Source organism: Simochromis diagramma, unplaced genomic scaffold, assembly GCF_900408965.1.
Source record: "Simochromis diagramma unplaced genomic scaffold, fSimDia1.1 OVJJ01000308.1, whole genome shotgun sequence".
Taxonomy (NCBI): Eukaryota; Metazoa; Chordata; class Actinopteri; order Cichliformes; family Cichlidae; genus Simochromis; species Simochromis diagramma.
The window spans coordinates 2,029,017-2,053,578 of record NW_024386785.1 but is presented as its reverse complement, the minus strand read 5'-3'; the positions used below and the strand labels follow the sequence as shown (position 1 = coordinate 2,053,578).

The window sequence follows — 24,562 nt, the reverse complement described above, 5'->3', positions numbered from 1 at the left end:
TTCACATTTCACATGTGTGGCATATGGGCGATCGTGGCTCAAGAGTTGGCAGTTCGTCTTGTGATCGGAAGGTTGCTGGTTCGAGCCCCGGCTCGGACAGTCTCAGTCGTTGTGCCCTTGGGCAAGACACTTCACCTACCGCGTACTGGTGATGGCCAGAGGGGCCGATGGCGCAATATGGCAGCCTCGCTTCTGTCAGTCTGCCCCAGGGCAGCTGTGGCTACAACTGTAGCTGCCTCCACCAGTGTGTGAATGAATAGTGCAATTGTAAAGCGCTATATAAATGGAACCCGTTGTTATATGCATTTTCCTCACATATTCCCAGTGAAAATATTTGTTTTTAAAAAGAAAACAAACAAAACAATACAAATTTTATCTGAATTTACTTCGTTTAGCCAAAGGAATCTGGGAGTAGCTTGCTTCAAAACCAGGGAAGTTTTCCTTCTCATTTGTGACCAGCGTCAGTAACATGACGTTTCCAGAAGAGAAGAAGGACAATGACTTTTGAGGATTCCCACACTGTCTGAGAAAAGAACACAGAGACAGAAAGGTTAACCTTTAAAGAGCCTGTTTTATTTCTGATAACACACAGCAGGGATACCACAGTCCTGGGGCTGGATGCATAAAGGATGTGTGTGAACAAAATTCCTCTTCTTGAACATACACTGGAATTTATAGTAAAAGACTGGTGTTTTAAAAATACACAGCTATCCCATATAGTTTATACATGGTTTTGTTATGTTTTTTTATAATTGTCTTTTTACGTAAGTTAAACAGGAATTAAAGAAGTTTGCATTTAATTTCAAAACACATCTACGTCATTGTGAATGTTATAATTCCATCAATTAAAAAATTTGTGCATGTTTCATGCATCTGGCCTGCATGGTACATCTGTGCATCCCTATAATAAGGTGAAACGTCAAACACACAGAGGTCACCAAACGCAAGACCTTCAGTTAAGATGGACATACATAAATCTTTAAATGTCTTATTTTTTCTGACATAAAAACCCAAACATTCAGTCTACTCAGGCAACAAACAGAAACTTTGAAATAACTGACAGTTTAAATTCTGGGAGAGGAATTATTTGTCTCACTCTGTCAGAGCACGTTTCTCTATGGGAGCCAGTGAATCATAGGCTTTGATGAAGTCGCGCTGACAGTCGTCCTCCAAGATCAGAGTGTGAAAGTCGAGCTTAACTCGGTGGCCGGGTTCCGCCCGAAGCCTCCACTGGAAGTTGGCATTTGGAGGATAAGGATAGTCTGGAAACCCCGGAGAATGCACAATTCCACGATTCCTGACATGGATGTTGAAGAACTTCCTCTCTAAAAATATGTTAACAAAAGTAACATTGCATCATTGTTACTGTGCAACAGGATATGAAGGTCTTGTGCTTTGTAACATATTCACCTAAATAAATAGACTCTTTTACATTTTGAGGCAACTTAAATCTGTTTTAAATTTATTTTAACAAAATTTAAGCTTTACATTTAGAAATGCTTAAAGAAAACCCATTACTCACTAGTTAATTTGGACCTGGTCAAGCGTGGATCTATAACTGTAAACACAAAGATAAATGTATTAGTAAATCACATAGATAATAAACTTTGAAGTCCTAAACACCTCTCTGCTTCTTCTCTCCTCCTGTTAAAATTGTGGCCATTTGAAAAAATAAATAACTTGTAACCATTTTACAGATGTAACATTATCTACAGCTAATTTCACTGCCATTGGTAATTATTTAGAGTCTTTTTATTCAATTGATCTTTCTGAGTTAACTTCAGTAATTACTTCCTCCAAACCATCCCTACAAGACTGCTCAGGGAAGTCCTACCATTAATTAATGTTGATGAAAAGTTTCAGGTTTCAGAGCTCATCACAGCACAGAAACAGCTTTAGTGAAGGTTACAAATCATCCTCTTATGGCCTCTGACAGTCGGCTCATCTGTGTGGTTGTGCTAGACCTCAGTGCAGCGTTCGATACTGTTAACCATAAAATATTATTACCGTGATTAGAACATGCTGTAGGTATTACAGGTACTGTGCTGCAGTGGTTTGTATCATATCTATCTAATAGACTCCAGTTTGTGCATGTAAATGGAGAGTCCTCTTCACGCACTGAGGTTAGTTATGGAGTTCCACAGGGTTCAGTGCTAGGACCAATTCTGTTTACATTATACATGCTTCCCTTAGGCAGCATCATTAGAAGACATAGCATACATTTACACTGCTATGCAGATGGCACCCAGCTCTATCTGTCCATGAAGCCAGATAACACACACCAATGAGTTAAACTGCAGGAATGTCTTAAAGACATAAAGACCTGGATGGCCGCTAACTTTCCGCTTCTTAATTCAGATCAAACTGAGGTTATTGTACTCGGTCCTGAAAATCGTAGAAATATGGTCTCTAAGCAGATTCTTACTCTGGATGGCATTACTTTGGCCTCCAGTAACGCTGTGAGGAACCTTTTTTGACCAGGACATGTCCTTCAATGTGCATATCAAAAAATATCTAAGACTCCTTTATTTGCACAATATCTCTATTATTAATTCATTAAATCTCAAAGTGACGCTGAAAAACTAGTTCATGCATTTATTATTTCTAGGCCAGATGATTTTATCTTATAATCAGAAAGTCCTAAAAACTCCCTGAAAAGCCTTCAGCTAATCCAAAATGCTGCAGCAAGAGTCCTGACAGGGACTAGAAAGAGAGAGCAGATTTCTCCTATATTAGCTCCCTGTTAAATCTAGAATAAAATTGAAAACCCTGTCTTAAATAATCAGGCCCCATCGTATCTTAATGACCTTGTAGTACCATATCACCCTATTACAGCACTTTGCTCTCACACTGCAGGCCTACTTGTTGTTCCTAGAGTATTTAAAAGTAGAATGGGAGGCAGAGCCTTCAGTTTTCAGGCCCCTCTTCTGTGGAACCAGCTTCCAGTTTGGATTCAGGAGACAGACACTATCTCTACTTTCAAGATTAGGCTTCAAACTTTCCTTTTTGCTAAAGCATATAGTTAGGGCTGGACCAGGTGACCCTGAATCCTCCCTTAGTTATGCTGCAATATCTCTAAGCTCCTTCTATCTTCATCCACTCACCCTCAACCAGCTTAGGCCGATGGCCCCGCCCCTCCCTGAGCCTGGTTCTGCTGGAGGTTTCTTCCTGTAAATAGGGAGTTTTCCTTTCCCACTGTCAACAAACCATTTGCTCATAGGGGGTCATATGATTGTTGGGGTTTTCTTTGTTTTCTCTGTTTTATTTTAGGTCCTTACCTTACAATATAAAGTGTCTTGAGGCGATTGTTGTGCATTAAATGAAATTGAATTTAACTGAAGTGAATATCAGCCCTTCATTAAAATGTCATCATGTTTATATAAGCACAACACAATTTGACAGGCCAGGAAAACATTGACTGTGACAGAAGTTATAAGTGTAAGAACTTTTACCCCACCAGTAGTAAAATCACAGTCTAATGTGGATGGAAAGATGGCGCTGTCTAGTCCATGTGACACTGCCAGTATTTCACCTGCTAATATACTGCATACAACCTTCTTGACTCTCACAACCATGCAAGGGGTGAGAACTTTCCACCTCACCCCATTAAGTTAATAAGGTGTCCTCGCTGAGTGCTCTTGTCTGAGGCTCCACTAAACACAATTAACTTCCAGGCACATATACTGCCTAAGTGCTGTAAGTGCAAAACAAACATTGCAGTTTACTGAGTATATAGCATGCTTCATGCAAAGTGTACACAGTCTCATTTTTTTTACGTAGTTGCTTGCGTCAAACTTTACATCTATCAAATTTAGTAGTTTTACTAATTTACTAGGAGGCATTAGTAGGCCATTATTCTTCTTGCAAGAAAGCGAATTTTGCTTCCCAGCTCATCGTCATCAAAATATATGGACTGCATATGCTGAATGTAGCTTCCCTGGTGTATTTTCACTTGTCAGTTCTGAGCACGCTGTGAGAAGTAACTCACTTTTGCATTCAAACATGCAGTGCCAAACAGTTTAACAGCCAAAACCACATTGAACAGCACTATCTTGCACACAAGACTGTATTGTTGTTCAAAGTCTATGGATGTCAGTTGCCGTACTTACATTGAGACTCTCCTTATCAAAAGATACCAATGATGCTTGTAAGTATAATACTTATGATTCATATTTATGAAGCATTACAAGCATAACAATTATCGTGTTTGATCATTTTTTCTCTTAACAATTGCATTCTTTCTTACTCAGTTTTGGATTTCTCAATGATTTCACATTATCTCAATTATGGCAAATTTATTGAAAAGATGTAGGATCCATCCATCCATCTTCTTCTGCTTATCCGGGAATGGGTTGTGGACGCAGCAGCCTAAGCAGAGAAGTCCAGACCTCCCTCTCCCCAGCCACCTCCTCCAGCTTATCCGGGGGAACACCAAGGCATTCCCAGGCCAGCCGAGAGATATAATCTCTCCAGCGTGTCCTGGGTCTGCCCTGGGGCATCCTTCACGTCGGACATGTTCGGGGCACCTCGCCCAGGAGGTGCCCAGGAGGCATCCTTGTCAGATGCCTAAACCACCTCAGCTGGCTCCTTTCAATGTGGAGGAGCAGCGGCTCTACTCTGAGCCCCTCCCGGATGGCTGAACTTCTCACCCTATCACCAAGGGAGAGGCCAGACACCCTTCGAAGGAAGCTCACTTTGTATGATCTTGTTCTTTCAGTCACTAGATGTAGGATTTGTTTGGCAATAAAGTTGGTAACAAACGATGAAAAAACCTGTGGAAAACTGAACTTCATAAATCTATGAGCTGTCAAACCTTGTGAGATGATGCTGCTGATGTTCAGGGTGTCACTGGGTTTCAGCAGCCCTTGTCCCTGTTGGCTCCATTCACTTTCTGCTGGAGGCTCCAGAGATTCAATGGCTTCATCCACAGTGGTCTGTTCAGGGACGGGGACATCAAACTCCGACTCATAATACACCACAATGCTGTTGTCGCCGCTGTCACCCTCACTGCTCCACAAAACACAGAGAGGATTTATTCAGACTTTATTTTTAAAGTGCCCCACTGAACAAGAGAGTTCAGTATTTTAGGTACAAACCAATCCACCACATTAAAACCAATCATACTCTGCAGAATCACGAATGGAGCTGCAATGCCAAACTTAGCAATGGAAGACACACCTGAGTGACGGGCTGAGGTTGAACACCAACAAGACTGAGTACTTAGAAGCCGGCCCCCAAACCAACCGGAACATCAGCGTTGATGGAAAAGATCTGGCGAAGGTGTCTCACTTCAAGTACCTCGAATCGATGATCCGCAAAGATGGCAGCATCCTGCCAGAAGTACAAGCCAGGATTAATGCGGCCTGGATGAAGTGGCGCTAAGTCACTGGTGTTCTGTGTGACCGACGAATCCCCGACCGCCTCAAGTGAAATATCTATAATAGTGTAGTGCGCCCTGTGGCCCTTGATGGATCCGAATGTTGGCCGGCAACCGCAACGCACAAACAGGCCCTTCCCACAATGGAAATGCGGTTGCTGCGATGGTGCCTGGGCCTGACACGATGGGACCACATCATGAACATCAGCATCCGAAAGCGGCTGGGCATCACGCCGATCACAGAGAAGATGCAAGGAGCTCGACTGCGATGGTATGGGCACGTGGTCAGAAGTGATAAAAACTCAGTGGCAAGAACAGCACTGCGACTCAACCCCCAAGGCCGGCGATCAAGGGGCAGACTAAAAAGGTGATGGATGGACAGAATCAAAGATGACGTGAAGAAGATAGGTGCCAACCTGAACGATGCCCTTGATCATGCTGAATGGAGGCGGCTTTGCAGAAAAGCTGATCCGGCAGAGTGGCAATAATACTAGGAGGAAGAAGATCAAATACTCTGCAGATTCATAAACTTTTGCATGTGGTATGTAAAAATCATCTCAATAACCGGCACAGAAACTGAGTGGGGCTACATGGCATAGGTTTCCATGGCCAAGGCACTCCTGTAGCTGTAATGTATTGATGTCTCAATACTTTTGTGTATAATGTATCTACGCATGCCTCTGAGCATTACTGAGCCCCGGGCACACAGCAGTGATTGTCCTTCCTTTGACCTTTTGGTCAGAACGAACTACTGGATATCAGGAGCAAGCAACAGACCAGCTGTTCTGGAAGCGCAGTCATAACCATTACATCTTGATACATGTCGGAGTTGCACTGATCCTCATGCGTCTTAGAAAACATTAACTTCAAGAGCTGACTGTTGATTCAGCACCTTAACATCTTTAACTAGATAAGCTGATCACAGTGAACAAATCACAAACACACAACACTTAGCAGTCAGCATGACACCATGGCCACTGACAGGCACAGTCAAGTTCCTGTTTCACAGTACCTGAAGGCCTGGACGGAGTTGCGGTTGAAGTATTTGGCCAGCATTGAGTTTTTGAAGTAAATCAGTTTCAGCTGAAAGAGAAAAAAGTCACACATCATTGCAGTGACTTCCTTTAATTGCCTCAACAAAGACAGAAACACACAACAGAGGAAGCCACAGGTTTGTGATAACATCAAGATTACAATACAGATTCATAGCAAGCAGTCATTTTGATCCAGATCGACAGGATGGCATGGCGCGTTATCTTTATGGAAGCATCAGAAGGTAGGTACACTGTAGTCATAAAGAGACTGTAACAATCCTCAGACAGGCTGTGGTGTTTAAATGATGTCCAGTTGGTACGAAGTGGTCCAAGGTGTATCAAGAAAATATCCCCCACATCATTATAGCACCAGCAGCCTGAAGTGTTGACAGAAGGCAAGATGGAGCCATGGTTTCCTGTTGTTTACACCAAATTCTGACCCAAATGTCACAACAGAGACTTAGAACTCAAGACTTTTTGAATTTCTTAGAGTTGATTTTACAGGCCAATTTATGAAACTGTATGAGAATAGAACTTTAGGATTGTTGTAATCTCACAATAAATGCTTTTATAGTGCTTAACAAATTTATTTGGCCACCATCCACCCTAAGGTTTATGCCGCAGTTGCCCCAAATTAGCAGCATCGGTAATTACCCAAATTATTTTTTATGTTTCCCCCATGGTTAATCAACCAGTATCAGCAGGCTCTGTGACAAAAATTCTATATTTTTTCATCTTAATGCCATTTTTTATATCATTGAGATGCTAAATTACTGTTATTTACTTTTGTTGGTGTTTTAGTGGTTGAATGTTATGCTTGATTAATTTCTGACTTGTGACAGTGTGCTGCCTCAAATTTGGGTATAAAAATGTCAATTCAGTTGGAAATTCCTCACTGTTGTTCAAAATGGTCAAATATAAAGAACTCACTGAAAAGGAAACCGTCTGCATTAAAGCACTTTGTGATGCTGCTCTTTCTCACTTTATGACAGGTGTGTATATTTCATACTACTCTTCTTTGTTTCCTGAATAATTCTTTCTTCACAAGATAAAAACTGGAACCATCATGAAGTCCATAACGTGTCATAAAGCATATATGCTGTGAGTCTGTTAGGTCTCACCTGTTGGCTGACTTGAGCGGCCAGCTGAGTAAACTCTGAGCTGCTGGGGTCTTCATGCTCTGGCAGGAATCGCTGGTTGCTGATTCCCATGGAGCCGATGTAAATTCTCTGCACCGTGTCATTGTTGTGTACTAAAGACACACAAAATGTTTAAAATATTTTATACACAACCTGGAATTTTTTCAAAATTTACTCAACTAAATTGAAAAAGTTCATTTTTGAACACTTAGATAAAAAATGTCACAGTTAGCTGTGAAAGCATGTTTTTCAGAAAAGTTACCCGAGTTATACCAAAACCTTCAACTGCAGCAAGTTTCACTTTATATTAACAGGAACTAATACAAAATATTTGGGGAAAGTAACACACAGACCATAATACAGCACATACACAAATATTAGAATACTTAATATTGAAACACAGCCTCCATCATGACTTGTGATAGTTTGAATAACTGCAATTATATAGCAAATAGAGAAATGAATGTGTTATCAAAACTGGCTGCAGTGGGGAATTGTTTTGCCATTAGCTTATAGTCAGCAGTAGACTGATTACAGAACGAGCCATCCTTTATTTACAGTCCTCCCATCATCCTGGAAAGAAGGTTCATGTTCTCTGTAACCCCCACAAATGTGGCATTGATAGAAAACCCAGCATGTCCACTTGACAGTACGATAGGACTGAAATAGATTGTGTAAAAGGTGAATGACATAGAGGTCTCGGATTCATGTCCTACACAGAAGACAAAAATGAATTGCTGGGTCTTAACCTGACTTGACTGCTGTCACTTTTTAGTTATGGGGTCACAAATGCCAGCTCTGCAAAATGAATCTGAAAGGACTGCACACAACAGCAAAGTTCAAATTCTAGTTAGTGTCCTTATTTTATATTTGGCTCCATTTTTATCTATTTACTTATCTTTTAGTTATATCTATCTGTTTTTAGTAAGTTTGTTCTTATATTCCCTTTTATTCTAGTGTAATTAGTGCCTTCAACCTGCTGACATATGTGGTACTTTGTTAAAGAGCATTTTATTTAATCATGTCTTAATTTCCCTGTTTCTATTGTAAAGGGCGTTGGTGTACTGTTGGTTTTTTAAATGTGCTATATAAATAAAGTTGTATTGTATTATGTTGTATAAAGGCAGCTTACAGTGAAAGGGCCAGGGCAGCAGTTGACTCATCACAAGCAGAATAGCGACTGCTATCAGCAGGGTGACTCCTATCCACACCTTCATCCTGCAGAGATGAAGTTACGTAAACAGTTACAGTTTATGTAACTGTAGACAGAGAGGGAGACCACTGTTAGAGTTTATCAGTTGTTACAGACTAAAAAATATTCCACTGAAATACAAAAAATGGTATTATGAGGAAGACAATGACACGCAGACACTGCAGAACTGAAGACGGCAACAAGGACTTGATCAGCCACAGAGTGCTGCAAGGATATTTAAAGGAACACATACAAGATTTGCCTATTAAAACATTTAAGCTATGACAAATATGAACTATGAAAGGAAGCCTTTAAAGGGACACTGACCACAACAACAACAAGAAAAAGATATTTGAGGAGTGCCTTGAAATTTTAGATGAAGTAAAGTGTAGCATCAATGATGACAGAATGTTAACAGGTTTTCAAGACTATGCACACATATCTGTCTAACACAGCTATAGGGTCGGGCTGCATGTCTGCATTTCTTTTCAGAACATTTGCAGAGGAACCCACTGCAGCCCAGCACAGATGCATTTAGTTCTTTGTTGACTGAGACACTGTGCTGTGCTTTATAACGCCTGTAGAAGAAATCACAGCACAGGTGGTTCCATCTCCACAACGATGCACTTTGTTCTAAAGTGTCTGCATATGCCACTGACTGTAGTTCTGCCTTTAATATGATTTATATTCATATTGTGCTTAGCAAAAAGGATTAACCTTCAGCTGAACAATTCTTTATTAGGAGGTATCACACCTTTCATGAAAAGGAAGTGAAATGTAATTCAGTTTTATGTGACATCACGAGTAGCACAGTGTCACAGAACGGCTGTGTGCAGGCAGGAAAGGACCCAAACACAGACTTCACGGAGGCGAAATGTAAACTCAAAAGCAGCTTTATTGCTGACACAAGGGAAGTGATACCAAACTATACTGGGGCATGTCTGTGAACTAGTAAATGAAGAGGCACACTGGGAAACACACAGCCATGAATGAGGGAGATCGCAAGGCTGGACAGAAGAAAACAAAAGACCTTAATGCACAGGGAATGACGAGGGAACAGGAAACTCATGGGGAACACAGTTGGGGCAAATTACACACAACTAGTGATGGGAACTCAGGCTCTTTTTAGAGAGCCGGCTCTTTCGGCTCCCAACCGGCTCTTCAGGTTGTTTTGTTGCTTTAATTAATTTATTATCAACGACAATACGAAATTATGCACAAAAGGAATTCCGGGTTGGGAAGCTTATCTTGTAACCAGAAGGTTGCTGGTTCGATCCCCAGCTCTGTCTGTCTTGGTCATTGTGTCCTTGGGCAAGACACTTCACCTACCACCTACTGGTGTTGGCCAGAGGGGCCGATGGCGTGATATGGCAGCCTCGCTTCTGTCAGTCTGCCCCAGGGCAGCTGTGGCTACAACTGTAGCTGCCTCCACCAGTGTGTGAATGTGAGAGTGAATGAATAGTGGAATTGTAAAGCGCTTTGAGGGTCTCGAAAAGCGCTTTATGAATGCAATCCATTATTATTACTAATGTAAAAACAAACATATAAATCTAAACGGTGGCCCCTGGAGACAAAGCACAGAGAGAAAGAGAGCCAGGGACAACAACCAGAGACAACATAGTCACATTAGAAAGGTATAGCAATCGTCCATGTTGATCATCCACAATTATTTTCAGTTGCAAATGATAAAGAATTCAGAAGGTTTATTCATGCAGTGAATCCTATGTATGCAATTCCAAGCAGGAAAACACTCTCACACTTTAATTTATATTTTATTGTGTTGTGGTTTGCAGTGTTTTGTGTTGTTTCACTTTAAATTTGTTTAAAAGGAAAAAGCTGAAAATTTAAATAGTTAAAAGTTGAAATGTGAATACTTGGTTTTTGTATTTTATAATTTATTTATTACATTTTATGTGGAGTGAATAAATACAAGTATATTTACGGTGGCCCCTACAGACAAAGCATGTACAAACTCCAAAACAACACAAAACACTGCAAACCACAACACAATAAAATATAAATGAAAAGATGCAAAGAAGATGCACATTCTCTGTCACATAGGCCTGGGATGGTTTTTTGGGAGAGTGTTTTCCTGCTTGGAATTACATACATAGGATTCACTGCATGAATAAACTTTTTGAATCTTTTATCATCCACAAATGAAAATAGTTGTGGATGATTACTATACTCTTCTGATGTGACGTTGTTGTCCCTGGCTCTCTTTCTCTCTCTTTAACTCCCGCTCTGTTCCTGTGCTACTGCGAGCGTAACCACGGCCCCTCCCCCCTCTGCACTAGAGAATGAATTTAAGACTACCAAAGAGGACTTAAACATGAAACATAATACAAAATGACATCAAAAAACAAGAAAACTCAAAACACTGGGTCAAGTAACCCAGGATGGTGACACACAGGGATTAGTTTACCTCCTTTGTTTAATCCTGTGAAGCAAGAGAGGAAAGGTTCGTGTCATAACCATCATTTGCACATTTTTGAATGGAAAGTAGAAGAAATGAGCCATTTTTCTTTTACCTATTCTAAAAAAAATTGTTACAGCTAAGCAAGATGGGGGAAAAGTTTAACAACTATTTGGGAAATTGTCATTTTTAAAGTAAACTATAGTGGTATTCATCGGTGACTGCCAACAACAGGCAACTCATTGGAATCCTTTATGAGAAAGACTATAAGACTGTGCACAGACTATTTCCTGGTGTATAAACAGCTGAGAGGAGGAACCACATGCATCCTTTAAATGCCTGTGCAGTTATATTCGGTTCAATGTTATTCATACAGCACTAAATCTTAACAGTCACCTAAAAGTCCTTTGTACAGAACCTCTAATACAGGCTAGTATGTCCACCTGGTAATACGGTGGGTTTTTAATATCAATTTTGCATTCAATAAAGAGGGCCACTGCTATCCATACCAACAGACCTGGATAAATCTGTAATCAGGTTTTTGGAAAACACCTGACCAACTCAAGAAACCAACTGAACTGAAACACACAAAACCTCAGCGTCTGAATTCAAGCATTTCACAAAATGTGACGCATATCAGTAAACCACAAACAGTCAAAGTGGAAACACCAGAATAATTTCTAAACAAAGTACAGCATGGAAAGCGAGCAGTACAACACATGCATAAGTGCATGCGGTTTATGAGGGTTTGAGAATGAGCCAGATGATCTGAAAGAAGCTGAGGTCCAAAAAGAGATGCAGATAAGAGACCGCGCACGGCCACTACTCAAGATCAGCTCAGATATTTGCTTCTGACAAAAAACAAAACGTATGAAAAATATAACTAATGCTAAAACTAAAAGCAAACTAAAGTCAAATGTTTTTAATAATAAAAACTGAAATGATTCTGGAAACTTACTAAAAGAGAAAAAATAATAAATAAATATGCAAATATAAGAGATAAATGTAATAATGCTATGAAATAATCTCGTGTTTTAAAATAGCTCATTTGATTGAAAGATTTCAATATTTCTTCGTTTGAAGCACTGAACATCCTACTTGTCCATTACTTCTGTCAGTGTGGGAGCAGCACTGCAGAGATCCAGCTACAACCATTCTCATCCAGCAACCACTCGCACCTGGATGTTGTGCGATATAGTTTGCTGTGTTTAATATATCTTCCTACCCACCCTGGAGTAGGAAATTTCAATCATTCTTTGAGTTAAGCAGCAGGCTCTAGTTTGTATATACTGGTCTTGATTGTATATATTTCTGTCTTACTATTTATGTTTTATTCCTGCACAGTTCCCTCGGAGCACCCATAATTTTGTTTTACATGTACAATGAAAATAAAGGGCTACTCTTCTTCCTAATTGTCATAGCAACACTATGCTACTGACATGTGCATTTAAATAGTTTTTGCGTAATAACTATTATAGGCTGATTAGTCATGTGATCAGTGTTACATATGATTACCTGCTGCTGACAAATACATTCCTTTATTGTATAAAAATACTGCACCTGCATTTATTTAGAGTTTGTGTTCGGTTGGATAGAATTGGGACACGTCTCTGGAAACCATCCAACCATAAAGCAGCTATATTATTAAGAAAGGGTTTATAAATCTGCTGGGATTGAGTCACTGACAAACATTAGAAATATCTGTTTCAACCACAGACTTTAACGACCTGAAAATAGTAAAAGTACTTTTCTGTAAAAATGTTTTGTTTCAATGAACTTCCCTTTGTCTTTCTTATAGATGACGTTGGTTCTCTGGCTAACCACAAGGTGACTGTAGGTAACTGTGACGTCATTACTTTTTGTGCCATCTTTTGCCATCATTTGTCCCGGCTCAGGTTCTTCCTCCAGTCAATGTAGAGGAACCACAGAAGTACAAATTTCACTGTGTAAATGTGTCATGAAGGCAGGAAACTGCAGTGTTTTTGATTTGGTATGAACAGTGTTGGAAATCCCGTTTTCTTTCTTTTCTTTCTTTGTAATTAAGCTTCTCTTCCACTTCTGAGAAGCATACTTGTTAAGCGAGTAGTGTGCTGAGAGTGCTTAATGATGTATGTACTCCACAATCTTTGTGCTTGTAGAGAATTTAAACAGTGCCTCACATACACAACAGTGGAACTTGCTAAAGGAAAAAAAATGTTTAATAAACAAATTAATCAAAAGGTGTGAATGTCTACCGCAACAATAAGCAACAAATTAAGATGACAAATTAATTGTAAAAATGTAGCAAGATGTGTGAAACCACGTGTTTTTAAGGTATTAGATAAGGCCAGGGGCGGATCTAGAAGGGTGGCATGGGGTGCCACCCTAGTTTTGCATATGACAGTGTTGTTTGTTAAAATAAGATAGCATTAACACTTTGAGTGCAGTTACAGTTTACAGTGAATCTAAATTCTAAAACTGAATTTATTGCATAGTGTTAGGTTTGTCCTTGTGCTGTTCTCCTCTGTCTTGTGGCGGACAATTTTTTTTTACTGGCACAAGAAGTTTGTGGGGCATCTTATTGTGACACCTGATTGTTCTCTCATTTTAGTTTTAGTAGTATTTTTAAATGGTTGTGCCAAATTTTAAAAATGCCAGCTGTATTGGCTGCATTTTCAGATAAATAGTTGTATATGTTTACAAAATGTGTGCAGAAGTTTTCAAAATGTACAGTTTATATTTGCATTTCAAGTTATAAAAATTATTTACTCAACATGTCTGTGGTTTTGACAGTAAAAAAATAACTACTAGGGTTTTATGGTTTTTTGTGTGTTTTCAGATCAGTTGTGTTAATACAGTATGTCAATGAAAAAAACAACTAAATTCAGACACAAGAGGTTGAGCTGAAAAGAATGATGCAGGAAAACAAGGCAGGAAAAAATAAATACAATGAAACAATTTGAGGGTGAAATACAAATGTAAACTCAAAAGGAGTCAAAAATGTCCATTTATATTTTGTTATTTTGTACTCAGAGGGTTAACCTAACAAATCATGAAAAGTTAGGTTTAGATTTTTGTTCATGACGCTGCAGATTTCTGACATTTTGTGTAAATGTAAGGATGTATTTGTTTTTTTTCTAACAAAAACAGTGTGAAACTGAAGTTAGAATTGTGTTTGTAAAGCAACCACCCCATGTTCTGTTGCTTTCTGGATTTTATACTTATTGGGCTACATATTTAGTCATTTATTATATTGGCTATACAGTACATAAAATCAAAATTTGCATGTGTTATGTAACTAAAGTGTTTAATTATATGGGCTACAGAAAATAATTCAGTTATAGACTATATTTATATGAAAAACGTGTATACTTACTGTAATTGAATCATTTTAACCCTTTAAGACCTACCATAGAACCAAGTCCGCCAGAGCTTATAGTATATTTTTACATGCTGTGGAGCCATTTTTGGGAGCATTTCAAGTTGCTATACATCAATACAACCATTATAGCCCAGATTTTAATAATATGTATTCATTAAGTGCATAGTAATTACATAAATTGCAAAAAAGTGCAATAAACTACAAAAAAACTGAAAATCGTTTTTGCTTTTTTAACATATATTTCTAGTTAGAGAAATTTAAGAGGCTTATCCCTCAAAACTGTAAATACAAAAAAGTTGCACAAAATAGTTTCCTACCACAGGAAATTTATTTTGAGTGTCTTCATAGTTTTATTTTTGAAATACACCAATTTTTATACACTGCAGGAAAAACGAAAATAAATATTATACTGCAAATTTGCAAAAAAGCAGCATGTGCATCAAAATAAACTATTTCCAGCAGTGCAATATGAGTCCTAAGCATCCCAGAAACGACACAGAAAGTCATAAAGTCAAAGATAACTTTTAAAAAGACCAGTATAGGCTCATGAGGCCCTGATGGTAAGAAAGACTACATTTCCGCGAAAATGACGTCACTTCCGGTTCCGGGCAGGTAATGGTGGAAATGCAAAAGTTCGCGCTGACGTCTATTCCAACGTAGGAAGTGTTATGAACAGCTGATCGGATCGGCAAAGCGTGTTTCTGGAATATTATGTTTTTGTTCCTGCAAGCGCTTTTTATGCAGTTTTTGCAAAGCTATATGTGGAAGGAAACCGTGACCTAGGACAAGCTGATGGCATAAGATGTAAGTACAACTCCTCCGGTTTCATATGCAAAAAAAATTTTTGTGCTAGCTTACGTGGTTGCAGTGCTACCGGGATTTAAAAATAGTTATGCAAAACAGAGCGTGCCCGCTCCGATCGGCTCTAAAGGGTTAAACATATGTAACCACCTGCATATGTGTTTGAAAAAAAAAAAGACACCCCATTTGACTTCCTTGCCACCCTCATGCCACCCTAAGAAAATTTCTCTAGATCCGCCCCTGGATAAGGCATTTAAGGTAGTCTGTAATGGTGATCCTGGTAACTTAACACAGCTAAATTTCCTGGGAGCAGAAACAGCTGGAAGGTGGCTGTGAGTGGGAGAAGCGCTGTAAACGGTGAAATTTCTCAGAACGTCTGTTTTTTTAATTGAACATTTACCTGAATGTAACGTGGGACAATGTTCCCTCAGTGCTCCCCTGTTAGCTGGGTAGTGTTCTGTATCAGGAAGTGTTTCAATCCTTTTGCACATTGACGTGGAAAGCCTTGATTAGAGAGGATGCCCACTCCTGCTGTGTGGTTTAATCAAACAGGGAAGTTGAGCAGGTGCCGGTTACACCATTTTCAGGTTAGCATGTATGAAACATCCCATAACTGACTGAATTTAGAAAGTTTAATGCGTTTTGTAATATTTACATTGATACTCTAGATATTGGCAGTTGACCGTGGTGCTCAAACCTTTTAATTCAGCTACTATTGTTGTTTGTTTTTTTAATAATATATTATCCTCATTTTTAAATCAAGGCGTAGGCCTGTTTTGTGATATTCATGGCTTCTAGACTTCAGGAAGTCATCGACTGCAAATGATATTCATCCAAGTATTAAAAACAATGCTTATATTTAAAAACTATGTTTGTTAATTTTGTTACTCTGTTTATAAAAACGGTTGTTATTCCTTATAATTTACTAAGAACTTGTATTTATTAAAAGCTTTTGAATTTAAGCTTATTTTTTACTTTAATCACATCTTAACTGCTTCATTTAAAATCTGCTGAGGTGGTGTACAGAGGCAAAACTACAAAATTAGTGTCTTAATTCAACACATTATGAGCATACCTGTATACGCGTAGGAACTGTTTCATAAAAGATTCTAAATACAGGCATGTCAAAAAAGCCAATAATTTCTGCTTTTTATATTTTTTTGCAGCATTTTAAATGTACAATAAACAAAGCAGGAAAGTATTACACAGTAAACCAGAGTTAACAGAATTTAGTATAAATCTGTCATTCAAAAAATTATGAGCCAGGAGTAATTACTGCACTAAATTACACTTCGTTTTATACCTGTAGCAATTTATTTGAATAGAACATGCTGCTCGCCTTAATTGGATGTCCGAATTTAGAATTTGAAGGAATGAATGCATGCATGGTGCAGAGGCTCACAAAGCTTTTGTACATAAACTTACATACAGTTCATATTTTCTGCCTATACACAATATTGCACAGTTTAGGTCAATTCTGACCTGTGCCAAGAATTCCCTCATAAGTATCTATAGCAAATTTAGGACTGTGGATACATTTAGAACAAGCTATCTGACATTAATAATAGGATGTTAATGTGAGGGGCCTGAAAACTGAAGGCTCTGCCTCCCACTCTACTTTTAAATACTCTAGGAACAACAAGTTCAACAAGATAATACAGGAGATATAATAATAATGGATTGGATTTATATAGCGCTTTTCAAGGCACCCAAAGCGCTTTACAATACCACTATTCATTCACTCTCACATTCACACACTGGTGGAGGCAGCTACAGTTGTAGCCACAGCTGCCCTGGGGCAGACTGACAGAGGCGAGGCTGCCATATCGCGCCATCAGCCCCTCTGGCCACCACCAGTAGGCGGCAGATGAAGTGTGTTGCCCAAGGACACAATGACCAGGACAGAGAGCCCGGGGATCGAACCGGCGACCTTCCGGTTACAGATGCGCAACACTTTGAAAACTAGTTTGTGCTTTCAAATCACAAACTGGGGGAGGGGGGCAAATGGCTGCTCGGCGGTCGTCATAATTTCCCCCTGTTGAATGGTCTAGTTTTAATCACAGAATGAGCTACATTGTGGGTGATTGTCCATGCGGGTGCAACATTAATATACTCATTTGTATATATAGCATAAATACAGAATATTTCTCTAGCTTTACTGCCCACTCAGAGCAGTTTTAACAATACCTTCATGAAGCTCTTTTATGTTTATGCTTCTAGAACTTTTTACAGCTAAAGCTGATTTAGAATCACTAGTTTACCTTTGCCACAGTTCAAACTAGTAACTTTGTTAATATGAGGCAGCGGTGCTAACCACTGCACCACCATAACACCTTTTTTTCAAATCTTGTGCCTGTTGCATCTCTGACCGCTGTAGCACTTCAGTTTCATTTGTGCACCATATACTGTTTTACTGTTTTGAGATTCCTATTTGCTGTTTTGACACATCATTCAAAGACCAACAGGTACATTAGAACCATCAGTCAAAGGCACAAGAGGCACCAACTTTCAGGCTCAAAGTCATGAAAATACTTTAAAGGTAACTGTACCATTCAGAGAGAGTCAGAATAGATTGCTGAAGAACATTAGCAGGTTTAATCATGTTAAACACCAGATTAGTTGACTGCATGTACAACATGAATATAATTGTATGCATTGAGACAAAAACATCAACAACTCACCTTTGACTTATTTTACAGCTCAGAGGTGTTTGTGTGGCTGACAGGTGTAGATGTAGCTCCTTGTTTTAGAAAACTTCAGCAGATGTTTAAAACTCTGCACATATGGCAGGTTGTAATCTACAGAACTAAGTCACTTTGATCCTGATACATCTGAACCAACAGGAAACCAAGTCTTTCTTCGGGGTGTGACTTCAGTTGACACATTCTCACCACCCACCACTTCCAGTGTAAAAAACAAACAAACAAAACACGAAACATGAATCGTAGTGAGATGTGCATTCATTTACTGTTGTCTGTAGTACTGGTGTGAGACTTAAGACTTGGTGTTCATGTTTGGTGTGGAAGAGAGAAAATAAGAATAACTACATGAAGGGAGAAAGAAACAAATCAATGCAAATATCAGTGAAACCGTCCAGATACAGTAAAGTCTGATCCAAAATGCTGCAGCAACAGTCCTGACAGGGACCACAGAGAGAGAGCACATATCTCCTGTATTATCTTGTTGAACTTGTTGTTCCTAGAGTATTTAAAAGTAGAGTGGGAGGCATAGCCTTCAGTTTTCAGGCCCCTCTTCTATGGAACCAGCTTCCAGCTTGGATTCGGGAGACCTTGGATCTCTACATTTAAAATTAGGCTTCAAACTTTCCTTTTTGATAAATCTTATAGTCAGGCCTGGATCAGGTGACCATTAACCCTCTCTTAGTTCTGCTGCAATAGACCTAGGCTTCTGGTGGCTTCCCATGATGCAGTTTGTATTAAATAATTAATCATTGATAATGATTAAAAATAATTTTGATCTCTGGGTGTGTTGCTTTTGTCCTTTCTTCCTCCCCTCACCCCCAACCAGTCAGAGCAGATGGTTGCGCCTCTCTGAGCCTGGTTTCGCCGAAGGTTCCTTCTGTTGGAATGGATGATTTTTACTGACACTGTCACCAAGTGTTTGCTCATGGGGTCGACTGATTGTTGTGGTTTTCTCTGCATTATCGTTGGTCTTTGCATTACAATATAAAACACAACAGTTGACTGTTGTTGTGAATTTGTCTTAACTATTTAAATAAGTGAAGAGGACAACCGATTCAAAATCTCTGCACTCCTGAATGTGTGAAAGATGCATAGGAAGAAAAAAACTCTGCACGTCGACTTACTTATCACTATTTTATGAGTCTCAGTGTTTTGTTCCAACTCACCTTCATGAGGTATAAAACATCCAAAAACATTCCAACTCACTAAAGTAGAAATGGCCGAAACTCAGTACAGCAGCCACAGAAATGGAGATGAAGAACATGACCCGCTCACACTTAGTGTTGGAATGCTGTTTGTTGGACTGAGCCTCTGCTCAAAGTAAAGCCTCACTACAGGCTTGGGTTCACCAGCCTTCCTATTTGACTCCTGGTCCAGCTGACCACCAAGTGCTTCAATATGGCACAGCTCACCTCCTCTGTTCACCTGAATGTCCAGCGAATATCCGATGGTGCAATTTCAAAATTGATCATTGACCTACAACCTTTGATGTCCTGTAGACAAGTGCATTTATGCTGACATTTGCATAAATCATGATTAGCACAGTCTAACAAATCTAATAACAGAACACCACTTGGGTTTAGATTGGCCCAGCAGTTCCTCCCAGTCACACACCCCCAGCTCTCACTGTTACATTGACCGAGACAAAGATTTGGCTTTTACATCTACTGAATTTTTGGTATTTGTTTTAAATATCTATGTATATAACTGAAAAAGCTAATTTCCCTTTTCTTTGCCTAATTATATCTATAATGGTCGTCATCCTCATTATCAAACAGAGTTTGAGAAGTAAATGTTACCTCATCAACTGTGTCCATTGATTACCTTAGATACAGACCACAGCAGACCGATAAAATAGCTGGTAAAATTTCATATAATAAAAAGAAAATAGAGAGACTTGAAAATTCTAAACATGTGTAATTCCAGAACCTCTGATAGATTCATCCCATGCAGAGAAATAGGACAACCGCAGGCCGAGTCATATATAAACAGGAAACGGTGGTCTGCACATCCACACAAAATCATTTTCAAATAAGACATGATGGGACATGATGCAGAGAATAGATGGCGGTATTTTAACAGACTGGATCACTACACGATTCGTTGTGACTGCATGTTTGATAAAAGGTGAGAATTTACTGAGGAAACAAATAGCCTGCAGCCTGACACCTGTGAACAACTGTGGTTTCCAGCATGAAACCAGTTTTCTTTTTCTTTGAATTTCCATTGCAGTTGCTTGTGGTTTGATCTGCATTATAGCTCATTTGCCTTCACTCAAACTCGTGGGAACCACACCAGCACCTTACCAGTACTTGACACATTTGTCATTTCTGCTAAATCCATCAAAGTGACTCACTCATTATGTAGGTCAGAGATATATCAATGTTTTGTTTTTTTTAAATGGGCCATCCGAATTAAAAAAAGAAAGAAAAAAGAAAAGAATAAAGCAGTGTGGAAACAGTGTGGACCATTTATGTAGAAACACCAACATGATTTTCAGGATCAAGTGAAGATTTGTTCTTTTATGTAGATGAATTAAAATGGGTTGAACAAGAGTTTAAACATGTTTTTTAATTGAATAACTAATTTTACCTGCTTTTATTTATTAAATTATTTATTTATTACCTGCTAAGTATTTATTAAAAGTCATAATTCACTTTAAGCAATAAGAAAAGGCAGAATATTATGCATTAGATTTTTTTTTAATAGGATTGGGATTATTAATTGTTACTCCTTTAATATGTCTATCAGCTAGAGATGATTTCAATAATTTTACCCTGATCTACTGTATAACATTACAGCATCATATATGAGTAACTTTATATTATGAAATATGTAAAATAGTAAGTAATCAAAGCTTTGAACTAAAGCAAAGTAAAATACTGGCCTCCAAATACAGTACAGCCATCCAGAGTACAAGTTAAAAGTAGAACAACACAGAGATGCTTAAAATACAAATATATTCATTTTGCACAGGAAAGTACTCAAGTAATAGTATTAAATTACATCTGAACACTGGGCCTATCACCACTGGAGGAGACAGTGATGTTGGTCACTACAAACTTCCCCTCCCAGTTTGTAAAGGATACCAGCATTACTAAACTGTTTACTGGCCATGTTCAGACACTGATGACTTTTGACTAGTCTGTAGTGCAGTGCAACCACGAGACAGGAAGCATGTACTGTACCGCTCTCTGTCACCAGCTGTGTCCCACATACTGTGATGAAGACACTGACACCACTTACTAGCAGGTTAAACTGTTTATGTGAATGTGAGGTTATTTTTATTATAACATTTCATTAGTAATATTATCATACTACACTTTATGTTAATATTACTATGGTTTATGAAAGCACTTAAGCTATTCACGTGCTTGTCTTCCTCTTGGGCTGGCGTCTTCTGCAGTGATGATGGTTACTGTTGTGAGCAGTGTTGGGACTAACGCGTTATTAAGTAACGCGTTACAGTAACTACGTTATTATTGTGGTAACGAGCACAGTAACTAGTTATTATGCCAAAATCAGGAACGCGTTACTCGTTACTGGGATTTAGATAGGCTCGTTATTCGTTACTTCGTGTGGTGGCTATCATGGAGCTTCCACAGATTCAGTAACATTAGCAAGTGGTGGAGGCCAGCAGGTGGATGAAGGAAAGGGGAGGCAGGAGGAGGAGAGACCCGAAGCGGCCGCCGGTCCGAGTGTGAACTGAACTTCAGGTAAGAAGTTATGACCTGCAGTGTATCTGGGTCAGATATAAACCAAGTTTAGGTGGAGTTTATTTTCCTTGTGCTGACGTTTTCATACTGCGTACTAGCTAGCATGACAGAGTTTCTATACAGCTGGGTGGTGCTATGTTACTGATGTTAAACTTTATTTTGTTCATAAGGTTAATTATTAGAGTTTCCAACCATCCCCTAAAAAACGGAGTCGTCTCGTATTCAGAGAAAATATTACGCGTTTCGTAATATTTTCGTTTCGTGTTGAGGTGAAAAGGAACACAGTTTGTCCCGGACTTCAGCTACAATGAAAAAGACACAAAGCTGGATTTATTCTGCATCTTTGCTGCACAGCTGCCTCTTCTCCTCTCATCCTCTCCCCCTCCCTCTCCAGTTTCTACTTCAATCATGAAACTGATCAATGATCAGCTGATCGGCTTTTCTCTCTTGTTTGTTTATCTCCCACTTTGCGCCGAAAGAGGAAACCAGCGGATGTCACGTTAAACAACAGCAGCACGTTTAAGCTTGATCAGCTGTTGTTAGAATTTATTTAATATTAATTTCTAGTATCAGCTGATGTTTGCTGGAGCCACAGCTGTAAAGCTGCTGGTCATGATGTCGGTTTGGTTATGTGGTGAGAGGGAAACATGAAGATGAAACCAGGAGATGTCCTTACTGAATCATCAGAGCTGTGATGGAGAAACAGGTTTACCTTTTAGGTGACATGAATGAGTTGAAGGGAAGTTATGAACTGTTTCTGAGAGACAAATAACACCAGGATCCTTTTCTAAGTAGCTGACAGCTGGTAACTGTGCAGGGGCGGGTCTAGCAAAGTGTTGCCAGGGGTCCATGTAGGGCATTAACAGGGAAAGGGGGGCACAAGGAAATACTTTTCTTTCTTATTCTCATTTAAAATATCTCGCTTTTAATAAATAATTATCTGAGTCTTACAACAAACGATTGATAGATTGATGCATATATACCATCAGAACAGTGAACATCACTGTCACAACAGCGTGTGTTTTCATTCAAAGGCTTTATGATTTTTCCTATAATGGCGGCCGGTCAGTCAAAATGCCCGGGCTGATTTTTTGTCCCAGTCCAGCCCTGTATGCAGCTCATCTGCAGTCTGGTGTTACCTACATCTTCCTATTCAGAAGGCAGAATTTCTGAGTTCTGAGTACAATCAAAGCACCACGACTGCAGTTTTCGTGTTGGACGTAAAAAGCGCACATGACGCTGTGATGTAGGCTAGAATCATGGCGGCGGTCAACGACGGTCCAGGCGTGGGATTTCTCTCGTGGAAATGTGCACATTATCTTTTCCTTTCTATTGGTAGGTGGCACAGTGCAGTTGTGGCAAGTAAGCAAGAAGACTGGCAATCTGGCTGGGTATCCAGTTACAGAGCAACACATTAACAAGAGAAGTCTGAGTAAAACCAAAGTTACTTTGCCTAGTAACTAGTTACTTTGAAAGTAACGAGTAACTTGAAGTAACTGAGTTACTTTAGATGGAAGTAACTGGTAATGTAACTAAGTTACTAATTTAAAGTAACTTACCCAACACTGGTTGTGAGTCCTCTGCCTAACCACATGAAACCAAAGAGGGAGAGTTAACTGAAAGCAAAACAAAGTAGTACTTTCTTACACTCATTTCGGCTGAATCCTCTGCTCCCACAGGAAGTATGCAGTGTCCTCATTCTGACAACCGCATACATTAAAATCACTGAAGACAATTTAAATGAATGACGAATTCATTTTATGTTATAATGTTTATAAATAAAATTGAAAGATTGAATTAAATTTTGAATTAATTTTCATCAAAATGAGACATTTTCAATTTTTTAAAGAAAAAGAAATACTGAAACTGAACAATCACTTTTATGTATGAACAATACAATTTTTGTTTTAATCTTATTTTTATTAAATACTAGGGGTGGGAATTTAATGCGTTAATTGGGATTAATTAATTTGAAAAAATTTAATCGCACTTTGCATTCCAAGTAAAGGGGAACTTTTGTCAATGCAAGATTTCCTGGTATACTGATTACACTGATGCACACATCAGAGCTACAAAGAATCAGAAGAAAGCATGTTGCTTGAACTGATCTGAGGCAAATTTCATTTCAAAAGACTACCTGACCAAAGCCTTGATAAAAGCGTGGTTTTGTGCAAATTGTGCAAAATGGAGCTTGCATACAACCGAAGCACTTCAACCTTACAGTACCATCTAAATGCAAAACACGTTGCAGCATTCCACAATTTGGGATTGAAACAGAGATCTTCACTGGTAGGGGAGGCGAAACTGTCTAACAACTATGCCCCCGAAGGCCGCTAAGGCGCTAACGGTAGAGGATGACAGCTATGTCAGTGTTTGCACGCTAAAAGCTATGCTGGAACAGCAACGTGAGGATCTGACTCATCAACAGCAAGATAGCTTCAAGCCATTTGTCAAATTAAAATCATAGATAGAACTAACAAGAGGTTGGACAGCATTCTGAAGGAATGATGGTGCTGTTGATGAGCTGCAAACTGAAGAGAAGCGTGTGAAAAGCAAACTGAACGAGTTTGAATCAGCGGTCAGCAGCATGCATGAGAAAAACAAAGAGTTAACAACCAAGATGGATTGTTTAGAAAATCAGTTGAGGAGGATGGATGGAGGACGTAGTGGAGGATTAATAGAAGAAAAAGCAGAAACTTGGGAAACATCGGAGGATAAAGTCCGACACATGCAGAAGAAGAAGCTGGGCCTGGCCAGTGACGGCATTGAAATTGAACGCGCTCACAGAGTCGGTCCATACAAGTAGAATGGACGAGCTGGCAGA

General features: G+C 39.2%; 1 protein-coding gene across 1 annotated transcript in view; it reads right to left on the bottom strand.

Annotated features, from left to right (window-relative positions):
* LOC120728047 (suppressor of tumorigenicity 14 protein homolog) overlaps positions 1-18,149 on the bottom strand; it is a 33,766-nt gene extending 15,617 nt beyond the window's left edge. The window contains exons 1-8 of the mRNA XM_040022716.1: positions 18,002-18,149; positions 8,683-8,809; positions 7,533-7,663; positions 6,390-6,460; positions 4,814-5,007; positions 1,523-1,558; positions 1,097-1,325; positions 387-523 (exon numbers count right to left, since the gene is read on the bottom strand). Of these exons, the coding sequence (XP_039878650.1) occupies positions 387-523; positions 1,097-1,325; positions 1,523-1,558; positions 4,814-5,007; positions 6,390-6,460; positions 7,533-7,663; positions 8,683-8,767 (883 nt within the window). The 5' untranslated portion in view covers positions 8,768-8,809; positions 18,002-18,149. The remainder of the gene's footprint in view (positions 1-386; positions 524-1,096; positions 1,326-1,522; positions 1,559-4,813; positions 5,008-6,389; positions 6,461-7,532; positions 7,664-8,682; positions 8,810-18,001) is intronic.
* Between the last annotated feature and the right edge of the window lie 6,413 nt (positions 18,150-24,562).